Source organism: Anastrepha obliqua, chromosome 1, assembly GCF_027943255.1.
Source record: "Anastrepha obliqua isolate idAnaObli1 chromosome 1, idAnaObli1_1.0, whole genome shotgun sequence".
NCBI lineage: Eukaryota > Metazoa > Arthropoda > Insecta > Diptera > Tephritidae > Anastrepha > Anastrepha obliqua.
The window spans coordinates 39722124-39747283 of NC_072892.1; the positions used below are offsets into that span (position 1 = coordinate 39722124).

Here is a 25160-nt window from a genome sequence, read left to right on the forward strand (position 1 = left end):
ACAGAAAGTGTACACCTCATATGGGCAAGTTTTGACTATTTACTTATTTTTTTTTTTGTTTTTTGTTTTCAGTTTTCCTTTTTTTTTATAAAAAAAATAGTTTATGCTACAAAAAAAAAATAGTTTCACAAATTTATAGGTAGGTAGGTGGGATAGGTGGCAAGAGTATCACAGGTACACCCCAAGTAGTACCAGAGTGCCGTTTTGATACGATAGCCACTACCTGCGAAAAACAACAACACTTAAGAGAAGAAAAACCATCTAGAGAAAACGGATCTAGGCTGAAGAACTGACATAGATTATCCCCAAAAGACACACTAAGAAACCTCAAGTGCCTAGCCGCCAGACATTTGCAAAGAAAGTGTTCAAAAGTCGTTTTCTCTATCGGATCCCCACAGCTTCTGCAATGGCGGTTGTACGGAAGTCGAAGCTTCTCCGCATGAGGAAATTTATACAAATTCGTCAAATTTTTATCAAAATCTAATTAAAATTTTTGGAAGAATTCTGTGTATGCAGTTTTATAGCCCATTCAATTTAAGTATAACAAAGTGTAAGTTAGGAGTGGCTCAAAATTTGCGTAGATTTTTCACAATTTTTTTTTCGCTGAGGTGTTGCGCATTTTCTTTCTTTAGCGAATGCACGATTTTTTTTTTTGATATACTTAGAAATGCTAGATGTATGCAAAATACCTATTACTGAGAAATACTTCCCTCCATAATCACATGAGGTACATTAAGCTGCCTAGAAAAGTTTTTCCGCAGTTTATTCCAACTCGCTCTTTTGGTGATTGATGAATTCACTTACACTTGATGAGTGCACATACGTGGGCACCATGGCTAAACTCTTTAATTTTCGGAGAAGAAGTTCCTAAACATTTTTCATAAATATGATAATTCATATCATAGAGCCAGACCTTTTCCTATTCAATTGACAGATAAAACTCGCGATCGATAGAATTGGAAATTGCACTGAATGCATTAATAACTCTGGAATGAGGAACATTCGGAACGTAGTTTGTTTTATCATTAAAAATAAATAAATAATACATTTCTGTTAGGTGTTTGGTCGAGGTGGTCCTTCTTCTATTTGTGGCGTGCGTCTTTTTTATATCATTTACGCTATAAAATGTTAAGCAAAACCGGGCGCTTCTTTGCTCTACGAATTAAAATGAATTGAATAGCTTTTCACTTCCAGTGAAACTGTATCGAAACTTTTCCGGTACTCGAATAACTAATATATTGTACAAAAATATGTCCAGATCCTCACAGAAGTTCATTAGAAACCTGAAACGTACTATTCGCGACGCCAAGCATTCGCATAGGAAATGTGAATGGATTCGGCTCCTTCATCAACTCTAAAGCCTCAACGAAAATGTGAAAGTCAAATGTCCAAAAGTATATTGTCCTATGACAATTCCTAGTAGACACCATACGAGTATGTTTGCTTTTGAGAACCTCAGTTAGTTCAGTGTTCTTCTTTAGCATGTTGGCATGTTGGTCTACAGATGTTAATATTAGTTCACCTGCTGCCACGTACATATCTGTTCTAGTCCTATTCATCAAGTTGTGAAAACGACAAAGCCATATAAGCTTCATTTCTTCATTTCCTCAAACCCTTTCCTTGCGCACTCCTCTGCTTTTTTCATTTTCTAGAATACCACTTTGTTCTAGCACTTGGTATAGATTAGAATATTCGACATTCATGAATAAAATTCTAGTTAGGTCCTTGACTTAAGGGTTTTAACCGCAGCCTGACTGGCGGCAATGAGGATGAGTTTTGATAACGTGAGTTCCTTTAGGTTTCCGAAATACTTTTTCCGGGTATCTTGGCTAGAAAAAGTGTGAATGGTGAGATGACTGGTTATATTATGAACTTACCTTTTCAATAGTTTCTTCATTCTAAAATTCTAACCAGGCTCATGAAAGCTCGCCTCTGCGATGCCTGGTATTCTGTTTGTATAACTTACAATTATACGTAAATGGTAGATAATCAGGCTAGTTACGATTGCTACTTCTATCTTCAAAAGCTTCTCGCCGATGGACAGATCCTCCAAAGGCAGCACAGAATTTCTAAAAATTGCATTCCTTAAAATATTATATGCCCTAATGATCAGATGTAAGTGTTCGCAATGAATCTGTTGAAAGTGTAAACATTAGTTTGGACTAAGATTTCATACGCGCTGATCCTAATCCGCACGAATTTTTTACCTCCGGTCACTACCCGTAAAATTGACTACTTAAAATTTTGGTGGGAGGGAGTAACCCTCTGATTGCCTCTTTTAACGATCTTTCATTATAGCTGTTTTGAGAGCTGGTCAAAAATGTCCATTTAAGTACCAGTTAGAGCCTGAAAATCTACTACAGGAAAATTCCTCGTGAAGTTCCACTGTTGAAGTTCGAGGACGGAAATTTTATTTGAAGTCGTTTTATAAAAGGGGATCAGATTGGATGTATTTTTTTAAATTAATTTTTTTTACAGATCACGCGTGACTACTGTCTAACTTAATACATACTTTTTTTCAGTATTCATTGACATTTCATCATGCAAAGGCTTACGCATCAACAACGTATTATGAAATTCGACGCTCTCTGAAAAGTTTTCATCGCGCGCTCAGGCCAACTTATCATGCTCAGCGATGTGGCCCATTTTTGGCTTAATGGCTATGTCAATAAGCAAAATTGCCATATTTGAACTGAAGAACAAACCGGAGCCATTCAAGAACAGCTATTACATCTATGGAAACAACCGTTTGATGCGGCCTATGGACTGGAGGAAGCATCGGCTCATATTTCTTTAAAGACGAGGCAGCCACCAATATAACTGTGTATGGCGAAAGCTTTCGTACCATAATAAACGACTTTTTGATGCCGATAATTAAAGCCCATGACCTCCATAATATTTGGTCTCAACAAGACGGCGCTACCTGCCATACAGCCCGTGAAACAATGAATTTGCTGCGTCGTCGTTTCGGTGAGCAATTTATCTCTCGTCTCGGACCAGTGGAGTGGCTACCAAGATCGTGTGATATCACACCTTCGCAGTTTTATTGGTGGGGGTATGTAAAGTCTAAATGCATTGTGGATAAACCAGCTTCGATTGTGGCATTGGAAACCAAAGTTACTAAAGTTATTCACGAGATACCGGCCGAAGTCATCCAGTGAGTCATTCAAAATAGGTGTTTACGGATGGTCGAAGAGATTATCTTTAAAATATAAATGTTATGAATGTTGCAACACAAAAATAATAAAGATTACCCAATCAATTTAATTTTTCTTTGTATTATTTCAATTTATTTATTATTTCCGATATCTCTAAATTGATCAGCCTTTAGAAGTTGTTTTCTATAACGTAAATTTTATCTCCGTATGGGAAACATCCACTTTCATAATTATTAACAGCCGTGTAATATTTTTTGAGTAACATTTTTTAAAAATTGTTGGACTGTATTCTTAGAAGATTATTAGAATAACGTCCTGGCGGAAGGTTGTTGATAATTTTCGGCGATCATAAATTTAAAAAAATGTGGAACAAAAATTTAGATATGCAGCATTTTCTTATTTGGGAGCTGACTTTAAATGAAGGCAGTTTACAGTGTAGATAAAAAGATAAAAAAAAAATAATTTTTTTTATCAAAAATCGTACATTTTCTGCGAATGAGGTATACAGTTTCCTACATGGTTTATAACAACTTTTCTTCCATTTTTCCTTTTGTAGGCCAGTTACCAATTACGTAATGTAAACGCCCAATTTCAATAACTTATTCCACATGCACGCATGCGCGAGCGGCTCACCAACTTACTAACAGACTACCTTGCGCTAGCCGCCTGGCAACTTTGACGCAGACATGTTACAGTTTAAGATTTCAGCAGCCAAGCCACATAAAATCCACGCCACTCAGAGCTGCATACCAACACACGCTATGCAGCTGATATGTAGATAAACTATGTATATATATGTACATGTGTGTATGCATGTACTCGTATTTGGCTTTGTACTCTAAACGACAACAGCCCAAAGTGGCAAGCTTGAATGCTTTTTTAGGTTAGTAAGTGTGCAAAATTGGTACAACAAGGTGTCCATTGTTGCTTTGGAACTGTTGCAAATTTTAATTTTTATTTTTATTTCTTCTTTTGTATTCTTTTTTTTTTTTGCATTGCTGCTTTTGTTCCTATGTACATTATTTACGAGTGCCCATTGTTTTGCCTCTTGTTTATTATTGTTGCCATTCTTGAAGGTTATTTACCTCAAATATCTCTGCTGCCTTGCTGCTGGTTGCCTCTGAGGTCTTACCTTGAGGGTTTCCCCTTCGTGCGTGGCTGCCTTTGCTTTTCCGCTTTCGTGTGGCCTCTCCGGAGGCTGTGCGCAAATGTCAACATTGAGATTTCTAGCTGTTGCGATTTTATCTGGTTTTCATGCTATTGCAAAACACTGTCAGGCAGCGGAGTTATGCAAAGTATTTGCATGACAGCAAAAATGATAGAAAAAAGTGCATGACTATTACGTCTGAGTTATTATCTAACATTAATTTGTATTTGAATTATTTTTCTTAAAAAATTGCGGTAATTTTACGACGTTACCTATGGCTTATAGTGTGCCACTGATGGATGCAGAAAAATGCATTTTTTTATATTTTAATAAATTGCGCTCAAATTGTTTGATTGATCACAACATCGATCAATGCTGATACAACATAGTTTCTCTGGTACTTTGGTTTGTGCATTTTTGCATCGCTTCTTGCAAGTTGCACTAAAACTTTTCGCTGAATATATATACATAGTACATGGGTTTTTTCCTCTTTTACTGGGTTGTACTAGTTTTGACATTAAAACTTTAATTACTGAAGAGCTTTGCTTTGATTTTCATACCAAATTCCATAGCTGACATAATTTGCTGTTTATAGGTACGAGTGTCGTTTATTAAGTAACCACAAGTCGCTCTTCTACCAAATTAAATGCAACTGTATCCACTACACGGACGTTGGCACGCTAATTCTGACCGGGAATAACGCCATCGTCCAAGGAACAATAGTTTGTTCTCCTACAGACAGAGTCCCAACGAAGTCTCAATCAATAGTACCGTGAGCGACCACCGAACTGGTTCTAAGGAATTCTGTAACAAATTATTCGCCTAGGACTAGTAGGACGCAGTGGGTACCTCAATTAGAACTGTAATGCAGTGACTTCTGATGCCTTCAAAGCATTAACTGCCTTGTGAGGTGGTAAGCTTTCAGTGAACAAGAATAAAACTATTTTCCGTAAGTCATTTATGTTGAGGGTGTACCTCAATAGCCATCTTTTGGAAGCCGTGCCGGATCGAAATATGCTAGAGGTAATTTCCTTAACGACATTCATTGAGATTCTATTATCAGCTCCAATTAGTCTCACAACTTGTCGTTATCGAAGATCAACCTCCACTCCTCGCACAAAAAGAGCACGACATTCTTGGTATTGTGGCTGGTTAAATTGCGCCACTGGGCTAATGCACGTTCTTCTTTCGCGCGACTACGGTAAAACGGCCCATTTCTTAGGCTTACCGTTAAATGATATTAAAGATGACGACTACTGATGAGGTAGCCGATCTAGGCGGTACTTTGTTAAGTTCTTACAGCAGCAACAACAATTGCTGATGAAAGCTGATATTTCTGCCAGGGACTGTCTTCGTTAAACCACATCTTACTACACTTCAGACTAATTTAAAGTTCGATTACTAAAATCGCAAATCTTAGGAAAGGCGCATTTGATATTTCTCGCTAATCGCTCAAGTAAAGTGCACTAAGTAGTAGAGACCCTAGACGTGCTATATAGGAAGGAAATAAATATTGCACATTACATCTTAAGTGACAGAAAGGTATAGGTTGGAAGGATCCCTCAATTACTCTCGATATGGAATCAGTGTGTGGACCACTTTTAGCGAAATTGGGATGGCTTTTCTCACTGTCGCTGAAGCTTTGCTATGTTTTTCGACGTCAAAGACCAAGCGACTGTCAAACAATGTATTATTCCGGATAAATTCGTAGAAAGGAAGAACGAATCATTAACCGATTCGATAAGTAATAGAAGAAGCTATGACCCGAATTGGCTAAGAAAAAAAAGAAAAAAAGGAGGAAAAAGTACTGTTTCACCTCGAAAACTCATAAGCTCTTTAATTCGGAATTGTCGCCGCTGAATTCACATCAGTATTCACATCAATCGGCTGTCTGCGATTTTGTTTTCCCTTTTGGAAAAAAAAATCAGCTTAAATTAGAGAAGTTTATCGTCGAAACATAAGTGTATGTTGAAGATTTTGAAAAGCCATTTATTTGAAGCAGAGAATAAGGTAAAGGAGGTTACATAGGAGAATGAAAATAATTGAGAAAAACATCTATCTTCACTGCCAACATGCCTACTCACTGATCGCCCGTTGTACATGTATACAAACCACAAACAGTTATTAAGCTGCAAATTCCATTTTTTTATTTTTTGTGTGCCTTGTTAATTTGTAAATATTATTGCTCTTTGTTATAACTATTTTAATTAATACGTAAAATTCAAAACGAGCACACCCGTTATACGATCAAAAAAAATTGCTTCAACCGAATTGGATATTGCCGCAATTAGTGAATGGCCAGTTAAATTTGTAATGGATTTCCTTTGGCAATAATTTTTGGCGATAGCAAATAGCGAAACAAAATTATTATAGCTAACTAAATTAAATTGATTATGATATTTTCCATGCAATTCTAGCTTAGAAGCTAAACTGCATGTTGTTTTTGGGGGCTTGGGAGATTTTCACAGATCTTGCGGATGCCAAATTTTCGGAAATTGTTCGCGAAACCTGAAGCTTCGAAATATTTAATGGTTTTAAATGAAGGGTATCGCAGGCCGCTGTAGCCGAATGTGTTGGTGCGTGACTACCATTCTGCATTCAGAGAGAACGTAGGTTCGAATCTGAGTGAAACACTAAAATGAAGAAAAAAAGTTGTTTTCTAGTAGCGGTCGCCCCACGGTAGGCAATGAAAAACTTCCGAGTGTATTTCTGCCATGAAAAAGCTCCTCATAAAAAATAGCTGCCGTTCGGAGTCGGCTTGAATCTGTAGGTCCCTCCATTTGTGGAACAACATCAAGACGCACACCACAAATAGGGGAGGAGCTCGGCCAAAGACTTAACAGAAATATATTAATTTATAATTTATTATATTGGGTAGTCGAAAAAGTCTTTTCGTATTTTGTCAATAGATGTCGTTGGAGTCATCTATCTCCAGTGCTACCAATCACATTGTGTCATATCATATGGTGTTAAAAAGGTGTCATTTTAAGCTTCATTTAACCAAAAAAAAATTAAATTCGGAGAAGTTGAAAATAAGTTATAGCTGTTCAAAAATGAGTGAAAATAATGAAGAAATTCGCTATATTTTGAAATTTTTGTATAAAAAAGGGAAGAATGCCACGCAAGCCGCCAATGAAATTTGTGAAGTTTACGGAGACGATGCTGTATCAGTTCGTGTAGCACAACAATGGTTCGCTCGCTTCCGTTCTGGAAATTTCGATGTGAAAGATGCACCTCGCTCCGGTCGACCTATCGTTGAAAAAGTCACATAAGCTGCCATGACATCGCCAAGGCACTAAACAAAAAGAAGCTCGATGTTTGGATACCACATGAATTGTCTGTGAAAAATTTAATGGACCGAATTAACATCTGCGATTCTTTGCTGAAACGAAATGAAATCGAACCATTTCTGAAGCGAATGGTAACGAAGGAGACGAAAAGTGGATCAAATACGACAATAATGTGCGAAAAAGATCATGGTGCAAGGGTGGTGAAGCTCAACAAATGGTCGCAAAGCCAGGATTGACGCCTCGAAAGGTTATGTTGTGTGTTTGGTGAGATTGGAAAGGAATCATCATGAGCTGCTCCAGCCTGCTCGAACGATTGATTCTACACTTTACTGTCAACAACTGATGAGATTGAAGCATGCAATCGAAAAAAAAACGGCCAGAACTGATCAGCAGAAAGGGTGTCGTCTTCCATCAGGACAACGCTAGGCCACACATATCTTTGATGACTCGGCAAAAACTGGGAGAGCTTGGTTGGGAAGTTTTGATGCATCCACCATATAGTCCTGACCTTGCACCATCGGACTACCATTTGTTTCGGTCAATGCAGAACTCCCTTAATGGAGTAAAGTTGGCTTCAAGAGAAGCTTGTGAAAATTACTTGTCGCAGTTTTTTGCCGAGAAACCACAAAAGTTTTACACTGATGGAATAATGTCTCTAGAAGAAAAATGGCAAAAGGTGGTACATATTTGGTTTAATAAAGTTCATTATAAATATAAAAAAAATGATTTGAATTTTTATTAGAAATACGAAAAGGCTTTTTCGACTACCCAATATTATAATATAATTTATTATAAATCAGTTATACAATTATACAATTATATTTAATTTTTAAAATTTATTTTTCATAGAACTTGACGGCCACACTTGAAGGCAGGGCCTGATCAACTTGTTTACGGCTAGATCGAAGTTGGCGGAGGAGTATTTTGCAAAGAGCTCCCCATCAGACTCAAATTCAGGTTACCAGACCAGTGCAGTGTATTCCAGGCAGAGGTACCCACAATTAAAGAAGCAGCTGATTGGCTGCTCACATGCGCACAAGTCAGTCAAGGAAGTAAATATTTACTCTGACAGCCAAGCGGTAATTAGAGCCCTCGGGTCAGGGAATGCCTTGCCTCACTTTCGATTGCATCCGACTTGTTTGACATAAGGCTGAGCTGGGTTCCTACTCAGAGCGACAGTGCCGAAACTGTGAGGCGGGTGAGCTGGGTGGTAATTGGGGTCTCCAGCGAGCGCTGAGCAAGTACACAAATTTGTAAGGTCGCGAAATCCTTTTGGGAACGTGTGGATCGGGGACGGTCGAGCGAGCTTCTGAGGTTGACGCAATCTCAGCTCTCGATCTTTGTAAGTTTTCTCACAGGACACTATTCGCGAGGTGTACATGCTGTGAGACTTGAAATTACTTCGCGTCGGATGTATAGAGGATGAGGTGGAATCATCTCAGCACCTTCTCCTTAGCTGCCCTGCTCTCGTGGGGCTAAGATTTCGGCATCTTGACTCCTACTTCTTTGCTACGCCTGCTGATATAGTAGGCCTTGACATTAAAAATCTGATGAGGTTCATCAGCAGCATAATGCGGTTGACGCAACCGCAGCACAGTCATCGTTCATAATCTATAAACACCAAATCTATACTCCTAACCAATTTTAACATACAAAACGATGTTCTTGGCCTAGTGTCACTACTTTTAATGTATTTATCTTGCTTTATTTAATGCTAGAAGTTTTCTAAAGATTCTGAATATAAAAGTTGAAAATTTTGATGACAATTTTTCCAGATTTATTAAATTTATGTGAATATTGTACAAAATTTATAGCTTTGAGCAAGGCGAATCTATTAAAGGTGGTGTTGGTAAATCAGCTGATTTGTTTTTTTCTTTCTTTCGCCGTGCCCATGTTGCTACCAGCTCAGAATGAAAAAAAGCGAATTCATTATTTGTTTTCTAGTTTCTCAATATGTTGCTTTGACAATCAAACGTACAGAACATTGTTGTTGGTCTAGTGCTCCACCTTTAGTGAATGCGCCTTGGCTTTGAGTTATTTGCTTAAGAAAAAGAAAATAAGAAAAAAAGTATATATAAAAAATAATTAAAACTAGGTAATTCGTCGCGCTACTATTATTTTGATCACAGGTGTAGATAATTTTCATTTCTACGCTAATTTTCTAGTTATCTTTTTATGTATCGTAATATAGGCAGGCAGGTAGGTAGGTAGGTAAGATGGCAAGAGTACCCCAGGTACACTACAAGTAGCACTTACGTGCCGTTTTGATACCATAATGTGGACCACTACCTGTGAAAGGATTAAGGGAGTGCTGTTGATGTAGCGGAGGAGAGAAAAGGGATCTAGGCTGGAGAATTTCATCAAGTCATCCACAAAGGGGACGCTGAGGAATCTCAAGCGCCTAGCCGCCAGAGCCGGACATTTGCAAAGAAAGTGTTCTCCTTCTCTGCAGGATCCCCACAGCTTCTGCAATTTGCAACTCCAGCGAAATCGCTTAGGGGGTTACTGGGATAGTAAAGAAGAAGAAGAATAGAGATAGTTCCATGCTAATTTTTTATTAATTCACTTATTATTATTTATTTGCTGTATTCCAGTTTATGTGTGGTTTCTTTAAACCATTTACACTTATTGTAGTTATTGTTTTGGCTGACTTTTCGGGATATTTTCACTTCTACTACGTGAGGCCTTAGCTAAAAATATTTTCATTATTAACAAAAGGCACTTAGTTGATATTTTTGCATGACTTTCCGTTTCTCTTTCCCAATAGTTGAACTTTTGCTACACTCATTCCACATTCCACTTGAGTACTGAGAATAATGGAACAAATTTGCAGTAGCGGTACTAGACTGCAAACAGTGAGAGTGGAGAAAATCGAAGCCCGCTCAGCATTAGTGTAAAATTTCACTACCTTAAACTTTAGTGGGGCATACAATTAAGTGCACTATCTCCATCTCCGGTATAGGCAGCATGACACTCATATTAGAAAACATATTTATCAACATTGTTCAAGCGTAAAGCTATTAAATTCGGTTGAATGCTAACAGTTTGTTAAAATGCTGAGCGAAATAAAGTTGTCAGTCTCCAAATAAAATAACAACTGATTCGAAAACATACCAGTATTTGGATCACCTTCTACACATATAGTAAAATTGCGAGGTCCTCTTTTGCAATGTGTCGACAAACAAATTTTTAATTAATCGCTCTACAGACTCACTTATTTGTAACGAATCGTAAACAACTTTCAGTTGACCTTCAAAATTGACAATACTAATAAAGTAATTGCCGAAAGGCAGACAGGCTAATAAATGGTAATTTTGGATTATGACAAGCAAAATTTTTATGCGTATGCTGTAGTAAGCGTTAATGGGAAAATCATAACAACTCGTTAAAAATAATCTTTTCATACTTCGCTCATGCATATATGCATATGTACATATCTATGTCCTTCTAGCTCACTGACCCACCCGAAACTTTAATGCTCAGTGGTTCAAATTCATGCTGATTTAATGCTGGCACCTTAAATTACTCGGTATTTTCTTTTTATGTTAACTTTTATTGTTTAGTTATGTATGCAACCGTGTGTTTCACCTGTTTCCCAGAGGCAAGGCGTGAAATTGTGTTAAAGTTAGTGCAACAACAATTGAAATAGAAATGATCACAACGAAGGTATGGATTCAAACTATTTAAATAATTAGTTTTGGCTCAATACATTTTTGCAGTTCTTTAACTTCAAAAGCAAATCGCGAAAGGCGTAACAAATTGTGCCTGTGTTTTTAATTAATAATTTCAATAGTTGGCATTATATTCATGCAACCAAAATAATTGAAAGAATTATACAATGCAGAGATTGTTAATTGAAGAAGAAAAAAAAACATTACTAGCCGCCTCTTGCTGGCAAATGAAACGAATGGCAGGTTGACCAAAAGTGAATAGTTGACGACAAATTTGCAAAAATTTTTGCATAACTTATTTGCTTATTATTTTCTACTTCGATCTGGTTGCATATTTTCCTATGTGCACTTGCAATTCTGCATACCCATACCAATACGGGTACAACCATACTTGATGATCTCATCAAAATGCAATGAAAATATGTTTGTATGCCGACCAGAGTCACAGCCACATATAGCATGTCTTCGCAGGTGAGGCAGAGATTGCGAGGCGGATCATTGGAATACATTTTATTTGCTATTAGTTATTGTATTGTAGTATTTTACCATACTACGGCTATTATAACAATTATTATATATGTACTAATAAATTAGGTTTATGTGACAAGCTTTCATAGTAGACGACTGCATGTCAAGTTATAGATTTTTTAAGTTTTGAATTTCTTTGGAAACTTCAAAGTGATCTTCTGTAACTAGCGAATTTAGAGATATAATTTTTTATATATAACACTGTGTGGTAGAGGAAATATATTGTCTTAGAGACATGCACATATTAAACTTGACTTCTTGAAATAAATAAATAAACTGTAGGTCGGATCAAGTAGAAAAAAAATGCATACTCAGAGTATTGAATTGACGCTGGAACTAAAATCTGCACTTAGTGTGGAAAAATAAATTTTTTATAGGTGGAAGCATATATTTTCAACACCTGTGTACTGGAGTAAATAGCTATATGGAACATACTATATTTTAATTTTTTCTTAAACCAGAATTGCAAATTATTTCCTGAGTTGCCGCATATTAGCGTTAGTGTATACGTATACGCACCCCCTGTAGTCAGAAAATATTTATTTCCGTTAGGTCTAAGCGTTGGTTGCGACCCGAGTTTCCAAAACAAAAAAAAAAAACAAAAAAATAGTAAGTAGACACTTGCGGATTCGTGAACACTTTATTTCTAGTAGTGGTAGTTATAAGGGTCCTTCAAAAGACGTGCCTACAAGTTCCCCTATTTTTATTCAAACTACGGTTCTTTATAATTATACGGTATGTGAACAATGTTTTATTAAAATGTTCATCATAAGCACATCTACAGGCTGTCATAGGAGAATAAAAATTTCTAAAGAACTCGCTCACACATTATCGCATTGAGCTCAGCAATCTCGCTCCGAATGTTATGTTTCAGCTTTGGAATCATTGCTGGTTTATTCGCATAGAATTTATTTTTCAAAACCACCCCAGTTTGGTCCGCCAGCCCTTTTTCTATCTTCTATAAAATTTTGTTAAAATTTTTTTATCAACCTTTGAATTGTCGACACATTCGAACGTTTATATTCAAAAAAAAAAATAACGAATTTTGTTATATGTAGTTCTTAAAGAGTGCCTATTTGCATAGTAAGTTTCAATCATTTTGAGCGTTGTTTTATCATGCACAACTCTACATCTGTCTACTTGACAAATGTCAAAGATGACGTAAAAGGTATTGTCTAGGAATTATTCACTACTGACACCTTGGCGTTACTTTTAAAATACTCTTTATAAGCAACTCTACTCGAATTCGCCAAAAATCATAACTTTTAGTGATAAAAAAAATGTTAATTTGAATGGTTGTTCGAAGCATTGGAGAGATATTCGCGAGCCACGACAAACCGGGCATTCTCGATATTCCCATGGTGACTCTCTTATTACCATTCGGATTCCAGAGAGAGAAAGCACCTACTTTCTTTCACAAAGAGAACGTAGGTTCGAATCTCGGTGAAAGACCAAAACGAAGAAAAAAGTTGTTTCTAATAGCGGTGGCCCCACGGCAGGTAATGGCAAACCTCCGAGTGAATTTCTGCCATGAAAAAGCTCCTCATAAAAATATCTGCCGTTCGGAGTCGGCTTAAAACTATAGGTCTCTCCATTTGAGGAACAACATCAAGACGCAAACCACAAATAGGAGGTGGAGCTCGGCCAAACACCCAAAAAGGCAGTATGCGTCAATTATATTGTTTAGTTATAGTTTTGCCTGTATGGTTGAGATCTTGAAAAAAAAATTATAATATACATGGAGGTAATAACAACTAAAAAAAATTTATTTTTGCATTATGTTATGTTTGTTACAGTTGTTTATTTCAAAAGATTAAACAATTTAGCCGCTAACATTTTTTTGATAAAGTCAATATAATTTTCCTAGAAGCCGAAAGCCTCTGCTGCTAGCGTTGCGTTTGCTTTAGTTTATTAAATAATTTATTATATAAACTTTGTGAAATAACATCAAAAACAAGTAAAAAGTCTTTCTTTATTTTACATACATAGTTATTTCGTTTAGTGGGCGGGAGTGAAATCTCTTACTTGTTGTCGTTGTATTAAGTGAGAAAAAGTGCAAGCTATTATCGCAGCCCAGCATAAAAACGGTGGTAGAGGCACATAAGAAGATGCAGGTAGCAAATACATTTGTTGCAGTTTTCTTATAGTTGCAGGTTTGATAAGTTTGTAGTCTAGCCCAGACGAAGATTCTAAGCTTTAGGTAGATGATTCTTTAATGAGATGGAAGATATCTGCACTGCGAAAATCAATGACCTTCTATAGCTTTTGATCAGTTCAAATTGGTTCGAAGGGAGATCGGGACAAGTTTCCCATGCGGTTTCTCAACAAGTATGAGCCTGAGTGTGTCGAAACCTAATATAATTTTGTTATCTAGCCTGTGTATGAGTGTTATGAATATATTTTTGGTCACATCCTGCCAAATGCCTACATTTATCCGAAAATCAGTATACGCAATATTTGTATCCATCAAGCAACTCACTGTTTGTTTTTGTCAGAGGATTCTACTTTAAAATTTATTCAAGGCGGCGATTATATGTATGTATAGATACTTTTTTAAGTAAAAGCCTTAAAATTAACAAAGAACTGGGATGCGTGCATCTTTTTCCTAGGGTCATTTTCAGGACTTAGGGTATAAATTATGCCATTTGCTATGCCTATGCCTATGCGAAAGCACATTAAGTTTTGTTTTTGATGCACGTTTTATGTTTTAACCCTTATAGACTTTATCCTATCTCAAGCGTACTCCCTCGTTGGCTTTATATACTTAATCTTAATACACTGCTTTTATATGGCCTACATTAGAATATGCCATGTTTATTTTGAGGCTTTGCCTCCAATTCTCTATTGACAGAGTAAGAATCCCGCTTACTTCTTATTAATCCTAACAACTACGATGTAACAGATCGAATTTGTCGCCGACTTTTTTGTTTACCATTATCAAGCGCGAAATTGACTGCTCGTTTCTTTTCGTAAGGATTAACTTTTCGACCCCTTCGTAATAAATATTCGTTCCTTTCACGTAATAACTATTCGTGCCATTAATAGATTTAGAACAAATTATGTCTGCAATGCCCCAATGGCTCGTTCTCTTCAAGAGCCGAATGACATCTCAAATTCTATTGAACTCGATTTTCCATTATCTGAGAGTAAGGTACTTAAAGCTCATTTTTATTTGCTTTTACTCTTATCAAAGGATGCTTTGCATCTCAAAAATATTGTGTCGAAATTTAAAGTTATTAGTATTTCAGCGTTATTGCTCCAGGCCGCGTTTCTAAGCCTGCTCGGCTATAAAGCGCTCCTGAGGCTTTTTATTTTTGAAGTCTAACTGCTTAAAGTCTACTGAAGCTACTAATTACTTACTAAAAGCTACTAATTACAAAAAACTTCATTACAAAACTCACAAAAAAAGTCATACCTGGTAAATTAAACTAATTAATTAATTAACTTATTTATTGTATTTAGTTTTTTGAACCAACAAAAGTTGCTTGTAGGCTGCAGAGTACTTCTTCAGAGTAATTTACCAGGTATTACTTTTTGTGAATTTTGTAACTAGTTGTAAGTTTTTTATAACTTCCAACCAGTTCTTTTATCTTTTATTGTTTTATTTCCTTTACAAAAAATTTAATACCAAAAAAAAAAAAAATGTAAGGTACAATTTAATGTCGTCCCTAGTCGGAACAGAGGACGGAGTTTATACTTATAGAAGACTAAAGAGTCTTACAGATACCACCGTATTTATTTATTATTTATTTATTTATAATTATTAAAGCCAAACATACAACCATAGGTTATTTTTAAAATGATTGACCTTAAGAATAGTTTACATAAAAGGATTAACAGTAAAATTAAAATTACAGATAGTAGTAAAGAAGTATAAGTCGGAGAAAAGTATTAAAAAAGGAAAGTAAGGTAAAAATAATAGTAGTAAGATTAGGGATTAATTGGAAGAGATTTAAATAATGTGGAACCATTTGAGTACATTTGTTAAATAAATAAAAAAATGTTCATTAATTATACAGTAAGAACTTAGCTGATTGTTTAGTTGTTTTAGTTTTTGGGTACTATTGAAAATGGGCTAAAAATTAAAAAAAAAATTCTCTTAGAGAAATATCTCTCGAGAAACACCTCCAACAAATGAATTTTGTTTTTCTTTTTAGTTGATTCTGTTGCGAGTTGTGATGTATACCGCAAAAAAAAACTTTTTCGAAGCGCCTCTGGGTACTGTCACTTGCTCAATTTTCATTATTGTAATGAAAATTTAGAAAAATATTGCTAAAATGTTGTATTATTATATATTATATAAATGAACTGGATAAGCTAAGAATATCTGTATCGCCAGAAAAAAGTTCTTGAAAGCATGCCTTGTTTTCAGCGAATTAACCGTAAGCCTAACCCAGCCAGCCACCCGCATACTCATCAGAAGAATCCCGAAAATTGTATGCATGCAAAAACGCTTCAGAAATGAGAAAAATCTCTTATGGCAACTTTTCTTATACAGGGAGCAGTTCTTAAGAATTTTTCTAAACTTTTTAATGCTATTTTCTTAAGCTATTTTTGTTTGTGTTTGTGTTGTTGTTTTTTTATTGTTATTTTATTGTTATTTTTTGGCTTTTTTATGGTATTTTTTAATATTTTTTTTATATATTTTTATTTTTACTTTTTATTAATTTTGCTTCCTTTAGAAGGCAGCACAAGGCAAGTGTGTGAGTTTCTATTTCTCGAAGGAGCATTGCTTGTTTTCTTCTTCTCTGAAATTGCCAACTACCAAATGTCAAAAGGATATTATCCACAATTTGCTGGAGCATTTTCTTGAGAGCTCCGTACTAGCCTTTAAGTTGGATTTATGTTGATGCCTTTTATGCTGTAGCCTAATAGGATTCTCCGTGACTACTGTGGTCACGAAAAATCAAATAATATATAATAAACGTTTATTATTATTGGGTTGTCAATTGACTGGCATTGGACTTGACTTGTAATATTATAAAAAAGGCATACGTCTGCAGGGCTCTACATTTGTCAGATAACATCAAGAAAGAAAGGTATCTAGGTAAGTCGGTTATTTTTCCGCCTGGGTATGTATGCTACAAAAATCCAAATGAGTTAAAAACTTCACTTAAGCTATTAAAAGCATTTGTGAGTGAATAAAAAATATCGGAAAGTGTGTGTGTATGTAAACAAAAGTATCAAATACAATGAGAGCAACAACTTCAACGAAAACGAGATCATTAAATTGGCAACAACACCCACCTGCACACAGTATGACAGTATTGCAGTTAATCTGAAAATTGAAAATTGACAACATGTTTGGCTGTAAGCCTTTTGGACTGTCACTCACACGCCCATAACTGGCCAAAGTATCTGGTGCGATTGCCACACGCCGTGTGTTCAAAAACAAACCAAAAAATTAAAAGATTAAAAAAGCAACACACACACGTACGCACCGCAAAAACATAAGCGATCAATTTGGGCCTTAATTGTGGTTTTTTTATTGTTGTTATTTTGTTTTTTTTTTGTGACGCCAAACATGTTGCAAAATATTTTTTATTGATACCCAAAGTACATGTACATGTACATGTATAGGTGTATGTGGATATTAACCAAAACAACTTACCACAAATTGTTGTAGTTGCATATTTGGACGCGCTGCTATAAATCCGCTTTAATGGTTTTCGGTTATTTGTTATTGATTGCTATGCTTTTGCTTATGAAGTTCGTAATTGATTTTTGGGTTTTTGCAAATTAAAATTTACTGTTTATAAGCACTTCCGGTTCTAATGCGCAGGCGCACCAACACAGTAATTATATATTTGTATACACAAACACACACACACTGACAGTATTTTCAAAGTGTTCCTTTTCTGAGAAAAAGTCTCTTCATTTCATTTACATATGTTTTGTATTTTTTCTCTTCTTCTACCTTAATTGCACTGCTACTTTCAAGCACGAAATTGGCGTTTAGTACTAATTTAGCTTTTCACAACTCCAACTGGGCGTCGCTTGGTTGTGGTAGTGGTAACCTTTTCGTTGAAATTCGCTTGTCAAATGCTTTGTGCCACACACTTCCAATTGGTTTTTATAGTGAGCGCTTGGCTTATAGCTTGTGCGCCTGAGCAAAAACAACAACGCCAGCCACGATAATAACACAGCATTAAAGAGGGAGAGGTGGAGGAAGAAGAAGAAGAAGAAGGAGAAGAAAAAGAAGAGGAAGAAATCAAAACAGCAGCTGTTGCTGCCACGGACTATTGGCTGATTGGAAGTGAGCTTTCGTGTTGGCTGGAAACGTGCGCAAAGCTCCGTTTTTCTGCCTGCGTGTAAGTGTGAGCGGTAAATGCATTTTGATACTTCCGGTGGAAGTGCAATGTCAGCTTGGCAGTTATGGTTTTCGCAGATTTTTAATCATATAAAAAATTCTAAATTTTTTTTTATAAATTTGGAATTTGTTTTTAATCTTGGCTGATTTCGTAAATAATTGAGACGGGGAAGATGTCATTATGAAAACAGTTGATTAAACTGTGTACGGCGCACAGTGCGCATAACAATACCGCTAATCGATCAGCGTTTACCGAAAATACGAAATCGAAATAATACAGTTAACAGTTACCGAAGTTACAGTTTTGTCTTTTCGTCGATGAGCAATAAATTTCGATTGTGCTTTGCATGCGCAAATTTTGGTGTACATTCAAATTTATACATGTATATGTGTATGTATGTATTTTGTGTTTTACCAAAATCAGTGTTTATTTAATTTTTCACAAATTTAGCTGCCTCTTTGATTACTGCTTTTTGCAATCTACCCACACTTGACTTACAATCATCTCTTGTTTCCGTTTGCGCATGCGTGACACTCATTCTGAACGTATTGTGTTAAATGCGTGCTCAAATTATTTCAAATAAATCTCCGAACGTCATCTAACTTCGTGTGTGCATTTCTTTATTTCTCAATTGCTACCATTTATTTCAAACATTATGTCGAAATGAAAGTGTTGACTTGCATGATAAAAGAGTAAAAAATAAAAAAAAGTAAAAATAAATAAAAATAAAAATCAACAAATAAATATATTTCACGTAAGCATACAATTAAGTATAAAAAGTAGTTCAAAGACGTAAATACAGTTGCTCACAGGATTCAGTGTACAATTAATCTTTTTTTTACAAACTGCCGATATATATGAATACAGTTTGTCAAGAGTAAGTTTACACATTGAAAATAAAATCAGTGCTTCAATTTTAGTATCGAGCATAATATCCCTGCATTTTGTAGGTGCCAAATAACTCTTTTCACAAATAATGACAAGTGATGTTATATGCAAGTTTGTAAATAACGTCTTGGATCTTATGACATAATTAAAACTTGGTGTGTCGACCTCAGATTTTCGATTGGGTTTAAATGGGGATTCTGGACAGGTATACTCATGACCTTGCTGCAGTTGTATAGAAGCCATAACCGCACCATATGGTTTGTTGTTTCTAATAAGCCCAAATTTTATCGCTCGTCTAATGCCTCTGAAAAATTTGTAAATATTTCTCCGAGTCTATATTGTTTTCTATAAATGCCAAGTCTCCTTCACCTTTGCTTGAGATGCAACCTCTTAATACAACAGACGATTTTCCAAATTGGACCGTAGTTGTAACATAACATCATTTTCGCCTCAACCCAGAATATGTCGTCTGCTCAATACTCCAATTCGTATCCTAGCAAAAGATAAGCGGTTTTCAATATTTTGTGTAGATAGAAACGGCTTCTTAAGTGCAGCGGTCGAATCATCACATCAGCGAACGTACCACTCATTACTGAAAAATGCATATTTCGTACCATGACATATAACGGGTGATTTTTTAGCTATTATCTTTTTAAACAATTGGTTTCAACAGCTGACGCACGTTTCGTGTTATGTTTCACTGCCAAACATCTTTAGTTTGGTCTATAATTTAACTATAAATCGTTTTAAAAACAAAGAACAACGCTTGCAAATTATTGAATTTTATTATAAAAATGCGTGTTCTGTCAAGAAAGTTTAAAGTCGAAAAATTGTGTTCAGCGACGAAGCTCATTTTTGGATCAATGGGTACGTAAATAAGCAGAATTGTCGATTTGGAGTGAAGATCAGCCAGAAGAATTCCAAGAGCTACCAATGTATCCAGAAAAGGTCACAGTTTGGTGCGGTTTATGGGCTGGAGGTATCATTGGACCGTACTTCTTCAAAGATGCTGCGAATCGTAACGTAACTGTGAATGGTGAGCGCTACCGTGAAATGATATCCAACTTTTTTTTGCCCAAAATGCAAGAGCCTGACTTGCATGACATGTGGTTTCAGCAAGACGGTGCCACATGCAGCCGAGCACGCGTAATAATGGACTTGTTGAGAGGCGAGTTCGGTGAACATTTTATTTCCCGTTCGGGACCTGCCAATTGGCCAGCCAGATCGTGCGATATAACGCCTGTAGATTATTTTTTGTGGAGCTATGTTAAAGCTCATGTCTATTCAGACAAGACTGCTTCAATTAACACATTGGAAGACAACATTAAAGCATTTATATGTGAGATACCGGCCGAAACATTGGAAAGAGTATGCCAAAATTGGACTAAGCGGATGGACAATTTGAAGCGCAGTCGCGGTCAACATTTGCATGAAATAATCTTCAAACATTAAATTATATAGACTGTACTATCGATTTAAATAAAATGTTCATGCATTGTTCTGAATTTTACGTGTGTTTTTTTTGAAAAACTTTCCTATAGCTCTTAATCTTTAATCTTAAATTACCCTTTATAAACGAATGCTGAACGTAGTCGTTTGATCGAACTGTCATTCAAACACCGACAGCCACCCGTAAACGATCGAATTTAATTGAAGATGTAAGTAAATTGTTAAAAAAATGTATTTAAATATGGGTTTTGTAATAAATTCTTTAAAGGAATTTTAATAAACTCAACCTCACCCAAAAAGATGCCATGATGGAGTACATATATAGCCAACAAAACAGCAATTGGAAGCCTTACGCAGTTTTGAAATTTAGATTTAAGTATTCAGTGGGGAATTTTTAATTTTAAAAGTTGTTTCGGATTTTATTTTATTTTCTGCTGCTTCCTTTAGTATTTAAGTATTATTGACAGACGAAAAATTTTTATGTGATAAATGCAACAAGTGGCCATTAAGGGGGGAAAACGGTTTAGATCGATCAAAAAATCCATTTTTTATTGCATAAATCGTTAGCATATCTACTCAAGAATATATGGTAAAAATTTTAAAGCGAAATTCGCATTATTCCTGATTCTATGAGCACTTAAGTGACTGCCCGTCGGTTCCGCACTGTAGCGCGCGTTAGTTAAAACGACGTTTTCCTCGAAACTACTTCTTTTCAACTGGTGGGAATTCTAGCTTAAAAAGTTATCGACCAATCGTTCTAAAATTTTTCGGGATTTTTTCTTTATTCAATTCTAATCTATATGAACCTATTGTAATTCTGGGATTATATTATTATTTAAAATATGGGTTTTTAAGCAAAATAGATGAAAAACTATGGTATAAAAAACTACTTTGTGTTCAAGCGCCTCAAAAGCATGCAATTTTCAAAATTTTTTTACCACAATTAGGTTCATATTCTTAGGAAATATGTTGTTAATAAAAAAAATTCCTGTTGGTTTCAGAGAAAAATTCAGGAATTCCAACCAGCAAGACACTCAGATGGCAATCGTCCATGGACAGCACGCTCTAACGCCACTATCTGCCGCGGAAATAGCTCCAAAAAAATTTAAAAGTGTACCTAAAAATATAAATAAAATATCCTCTAAACTTAAACAATTTCTGATTACTCCTTCTTTGTTCAAAAAATTCTCGAAAAACACCAAAATTTTGGGCTCCTAAACCGGTTTCCCACCTTAATGAAGTATGTGGTCAAAATAAATAAAAATGAATTTGCATGAGTATAATCTTTTATTTCATGTTTCCAAAACAAAAAAAAACACAATTCATTGGGCTTGGGGCGATATATAATATTCGAATTTGAATTAACATAGGACTTCTGAGAATGGGAGGAATATAAATTTTGTGGGAAACTTACAGTTTTTAAGATTTATTCATACATGGCAGATCAAAGCTTTTGTAACGAAATTGCAGAAATTGTTAAAATTCACGGAAATGGTTAAGTTGAAAATATAAATAATTAAGTACCATTCAAAACATAATATAAAAGTATTCTATGGCTCACATCGACCTTTTTTAAATGTTTACTACCTTTTCAGGAAGGGGATAAACTTATGCCCCTATCACCCTTACATTCAAATTGCATCAATGCATTGAGTAGCATCCGAAATCAGTTGTCAAACTTTACACAACCTTTTATAATTGAATGCCATACTTTACATACGTAGGTCTCGCATTTGTGCACTGAAAGCTTAAAGCTTTTCCAGCGACGTTTGTATGAAGCTTATACTGTAAATTAAAAGGAACTAAGCTTTCTCAAAGAAGCTCAGTTTAAATGCGACGGTGTATGAATTCGATAAAGCTTGAACATTTTGATATAATTAAAGGTACGAAAACACGCATATATGTACATATGTGAAAATACAACAACTTAAATTTTATTGCGAAGTAAACAATCTGTCTACAGCTTTTCATTTTAAATATTAGACTTGCAATTTTGTTTCAATTCTGACCTTATTGTACTTACCTTAACTAAATAAAACACCTGCTGGGCTACATATTTACGTTTGTTCTTATTATTCATTGATTTATTTTAATTTTATTTTAATTTACGTTTATTAATTTTTATAGTTTTTATAATAAAGGCAATAAAAAAGAAAGAAAAAACAAACAACGCATTTCTTTACAAGTTGGACACTCAAAAAAGTTGGCCCAACTCTTCTGTCTTCTCTAAGCTGACTATGCACTTTTTATATAGAAATTCATCATGCCTTCCAATTTACCTTTAATATTACAGTATATTTGACTTATTGGAAACATATTATATGTGAATCTTTATATACAGGGTGGCGCACGAATCGTGCTACAAAAACAAAACGTAATAACTTTTTTTCTGTGTGAGTAATCGGCTTTTTTTTTTTTTTATTTTGCAGATTAGTATTTAGATTTACAAAAAATGGAGGCTTGGGATACCGAAAGAGGATTTGGATAGTGCAGCGGTACCATGCTTTGCAGTCCATCATTTCCGTCCAAAGGGAATTTAGGCGGGAGTTTGGCGGCACTCCCCCGAGCAGATGGACCATTATGAGGCTGGTGAACATGTTTGCTGAATCTGGAAGCATCGCACGCAGACCGTACCATCGAGATCCCCATGTTCGGGTCGAAGCCACAATCGCGGCTGTAGCATCGTCAATTCAGGCAAATCCAAGAGTTTCGACTCGTAACTTGTCGGCGCAAATTGGAGTTAGCAGACGGTCATTGCAGCGGATAGTTCATGATGACTTAAACTTGTTTCCGTACAAAGTTAAAATCACAAGCAAATTAAACTCTCTGGATTTGCCTATTCGCCTGGAATTTTGCCAAAAAATTATTGAAATGGCCGAAGAAGACAACAACTTCATAAATTGCTTGTTTATGTCTGATGAGGCCCATTTTGATCTAAACGGCAATGTAAACAAGCAAAATTGCCGTATATGGAGTCAATCAAATCCGCTAATACTCCATGAGATGGAACTGCACCCAGAACGAGTCACAGTGTGGTGCGCAGTTTCATCAAGGTGCATTGTCGGGCCATACTTCTTCGAAGAAAACGGTGTAACAGCGACTGTAAATGGGGACTGTTATTTAAACATGTTGAAGGAGTTTTTTTATCCAGAACTGCGGCGAAGACGTATCCCTTTTAACAGCATTTGGTTCCAGCAAGATGGAGCAACTGCACATATAGCCAGACCGGTTATGGAGGAGCTCCAACGAAAATTTAGAAATAAATTGATATCCAGAAATTCCACTTTCCGCTGGCCCCCAAGGTCACCTGACCTCACTGGACCAGATTTTTTTTTATGGGGTTATCTCAAACAAGAGGTGTATAAAGCAAAACCAAGTAATTTGACTGAATTGAAGCAGTCCATCACAACAATAATTGAGGCGATCACGACTTCAACCCTTCAGTGCGCAATGAACAATTTTGTCATCAGGTGTCGCATATGCGTGAATGAGCATGGAGGCCATTTACGTTCTATTATTTTCAAAACTAATTAATTACATAAAATAAAATTGAATTATCTATACAATAAAAAAACAAAAAGTTAAATACATTGATTAGAAAAAAAGTTATTACGTTTTGTTTTTGTAGCACGATTCGTGCGCCACCCTGTACAATAATATTCTGAAAAGCATATACGAGTAAAAGCAATACTTTTTTTAATTTGCGCTATGGTTGTCCTTGGAATAGTATTTTTCAATCAGAAGTTCTTGACGTAAGAGAAGCTTGCAGAATAATTAAAAACCATCCACAACTACTATCGGAAGATAGCTTTTTTACAGATAGCCAATCCGTCTTATCTTTAAAGTCACCTACAACCAATTTAAAAATCGTCAGACAATGCAAAAAAATCTTAATGCTTTAGCGCGCACGACAGACACACAATCATCTGACTATAAGAACATAGAAGGAAATGAGAAAGCTGATAAACTGGCACGACAGGAGCATCCTATAACGAGTCCGAAGCTATAGAAATAAGCTGTCCTCAAGGCGTACGCAATAGGGAGATCTTCTCGCTATTCCAGAAGCAGGTCATTGACAGATGAACTAACACGAATACCTACGAAATAACTAAACAAACGTGGCCCAATTCCAACAAACCCAGAGTCGACGAGTTAGTAAGAAAGCCATGAGCAGACATATTCAGAATTACGTCAACAATAACCGGACACTGGTCTTTCGGAGACCATACCAAGAAGATGGGGTGGCCGTATAACAATAGATGTAGAAGCGGCAATCAAGAAGAATCTAAAGAAACAGTTTTTCACTATCTGTGTGTGTGCCCAAGTATGGGTGCTCTACGACATAAAATGCTAGGGGAATTCACGATGGGCAACTTGAAATATATTACAGAAAACAACAACCTTAGGCAAATTCATATTCAAATCAAGATGGTTCGACTAATAAAAAACAGTGGTTCTACAAGTGGCGTTTCAAAATTGCACCTTTGGTGCTAATTGGGTCTGCGCTATGCCACTCACACAACACCTCCACCACCACCACCATCCTTATAAAAATACTAAATTTAAAATAAAAATTACTAACTAAATAAAATTCGGATGGTATGTATTGGGTTAGAAACTAAGTAATTACGGTTTTTTTTTAGAAAATCAAAGGCAATTTTTTCATGAAACTAAATATCTGTAGTCTGTAATATATTGCGCATTTCGATCAATGACCT

The 25160-nt window shown here is 35.8% G+C and overlaps 1 protein-coding gene across 1 annotated transcript in view; it reads right to left on the bottom strand.

The window, feature by feature from the left end:
* Window positions 1–17837, bottom strand: part of LOC129253024 (DNA translocase FtsK) — a 39134-nt gene extending 21297 nt beyond the window's left edge. Inside the window, exon 1 of the mRNA XM_054891238.1 lies at window positions 17406–17837. Within this exon, the coding sequence (XP_054747213.1) occupies window positions 17406–17426 (21 nt within the window). The 5' untranslated portion in view covers window positions 17427–17837. The remainder of the gene's footprint in view (window positions 1–17405) is intronic.
* Between the last annotated feature and the right edge of the window lie 7323 nt (window positions 17838–25160).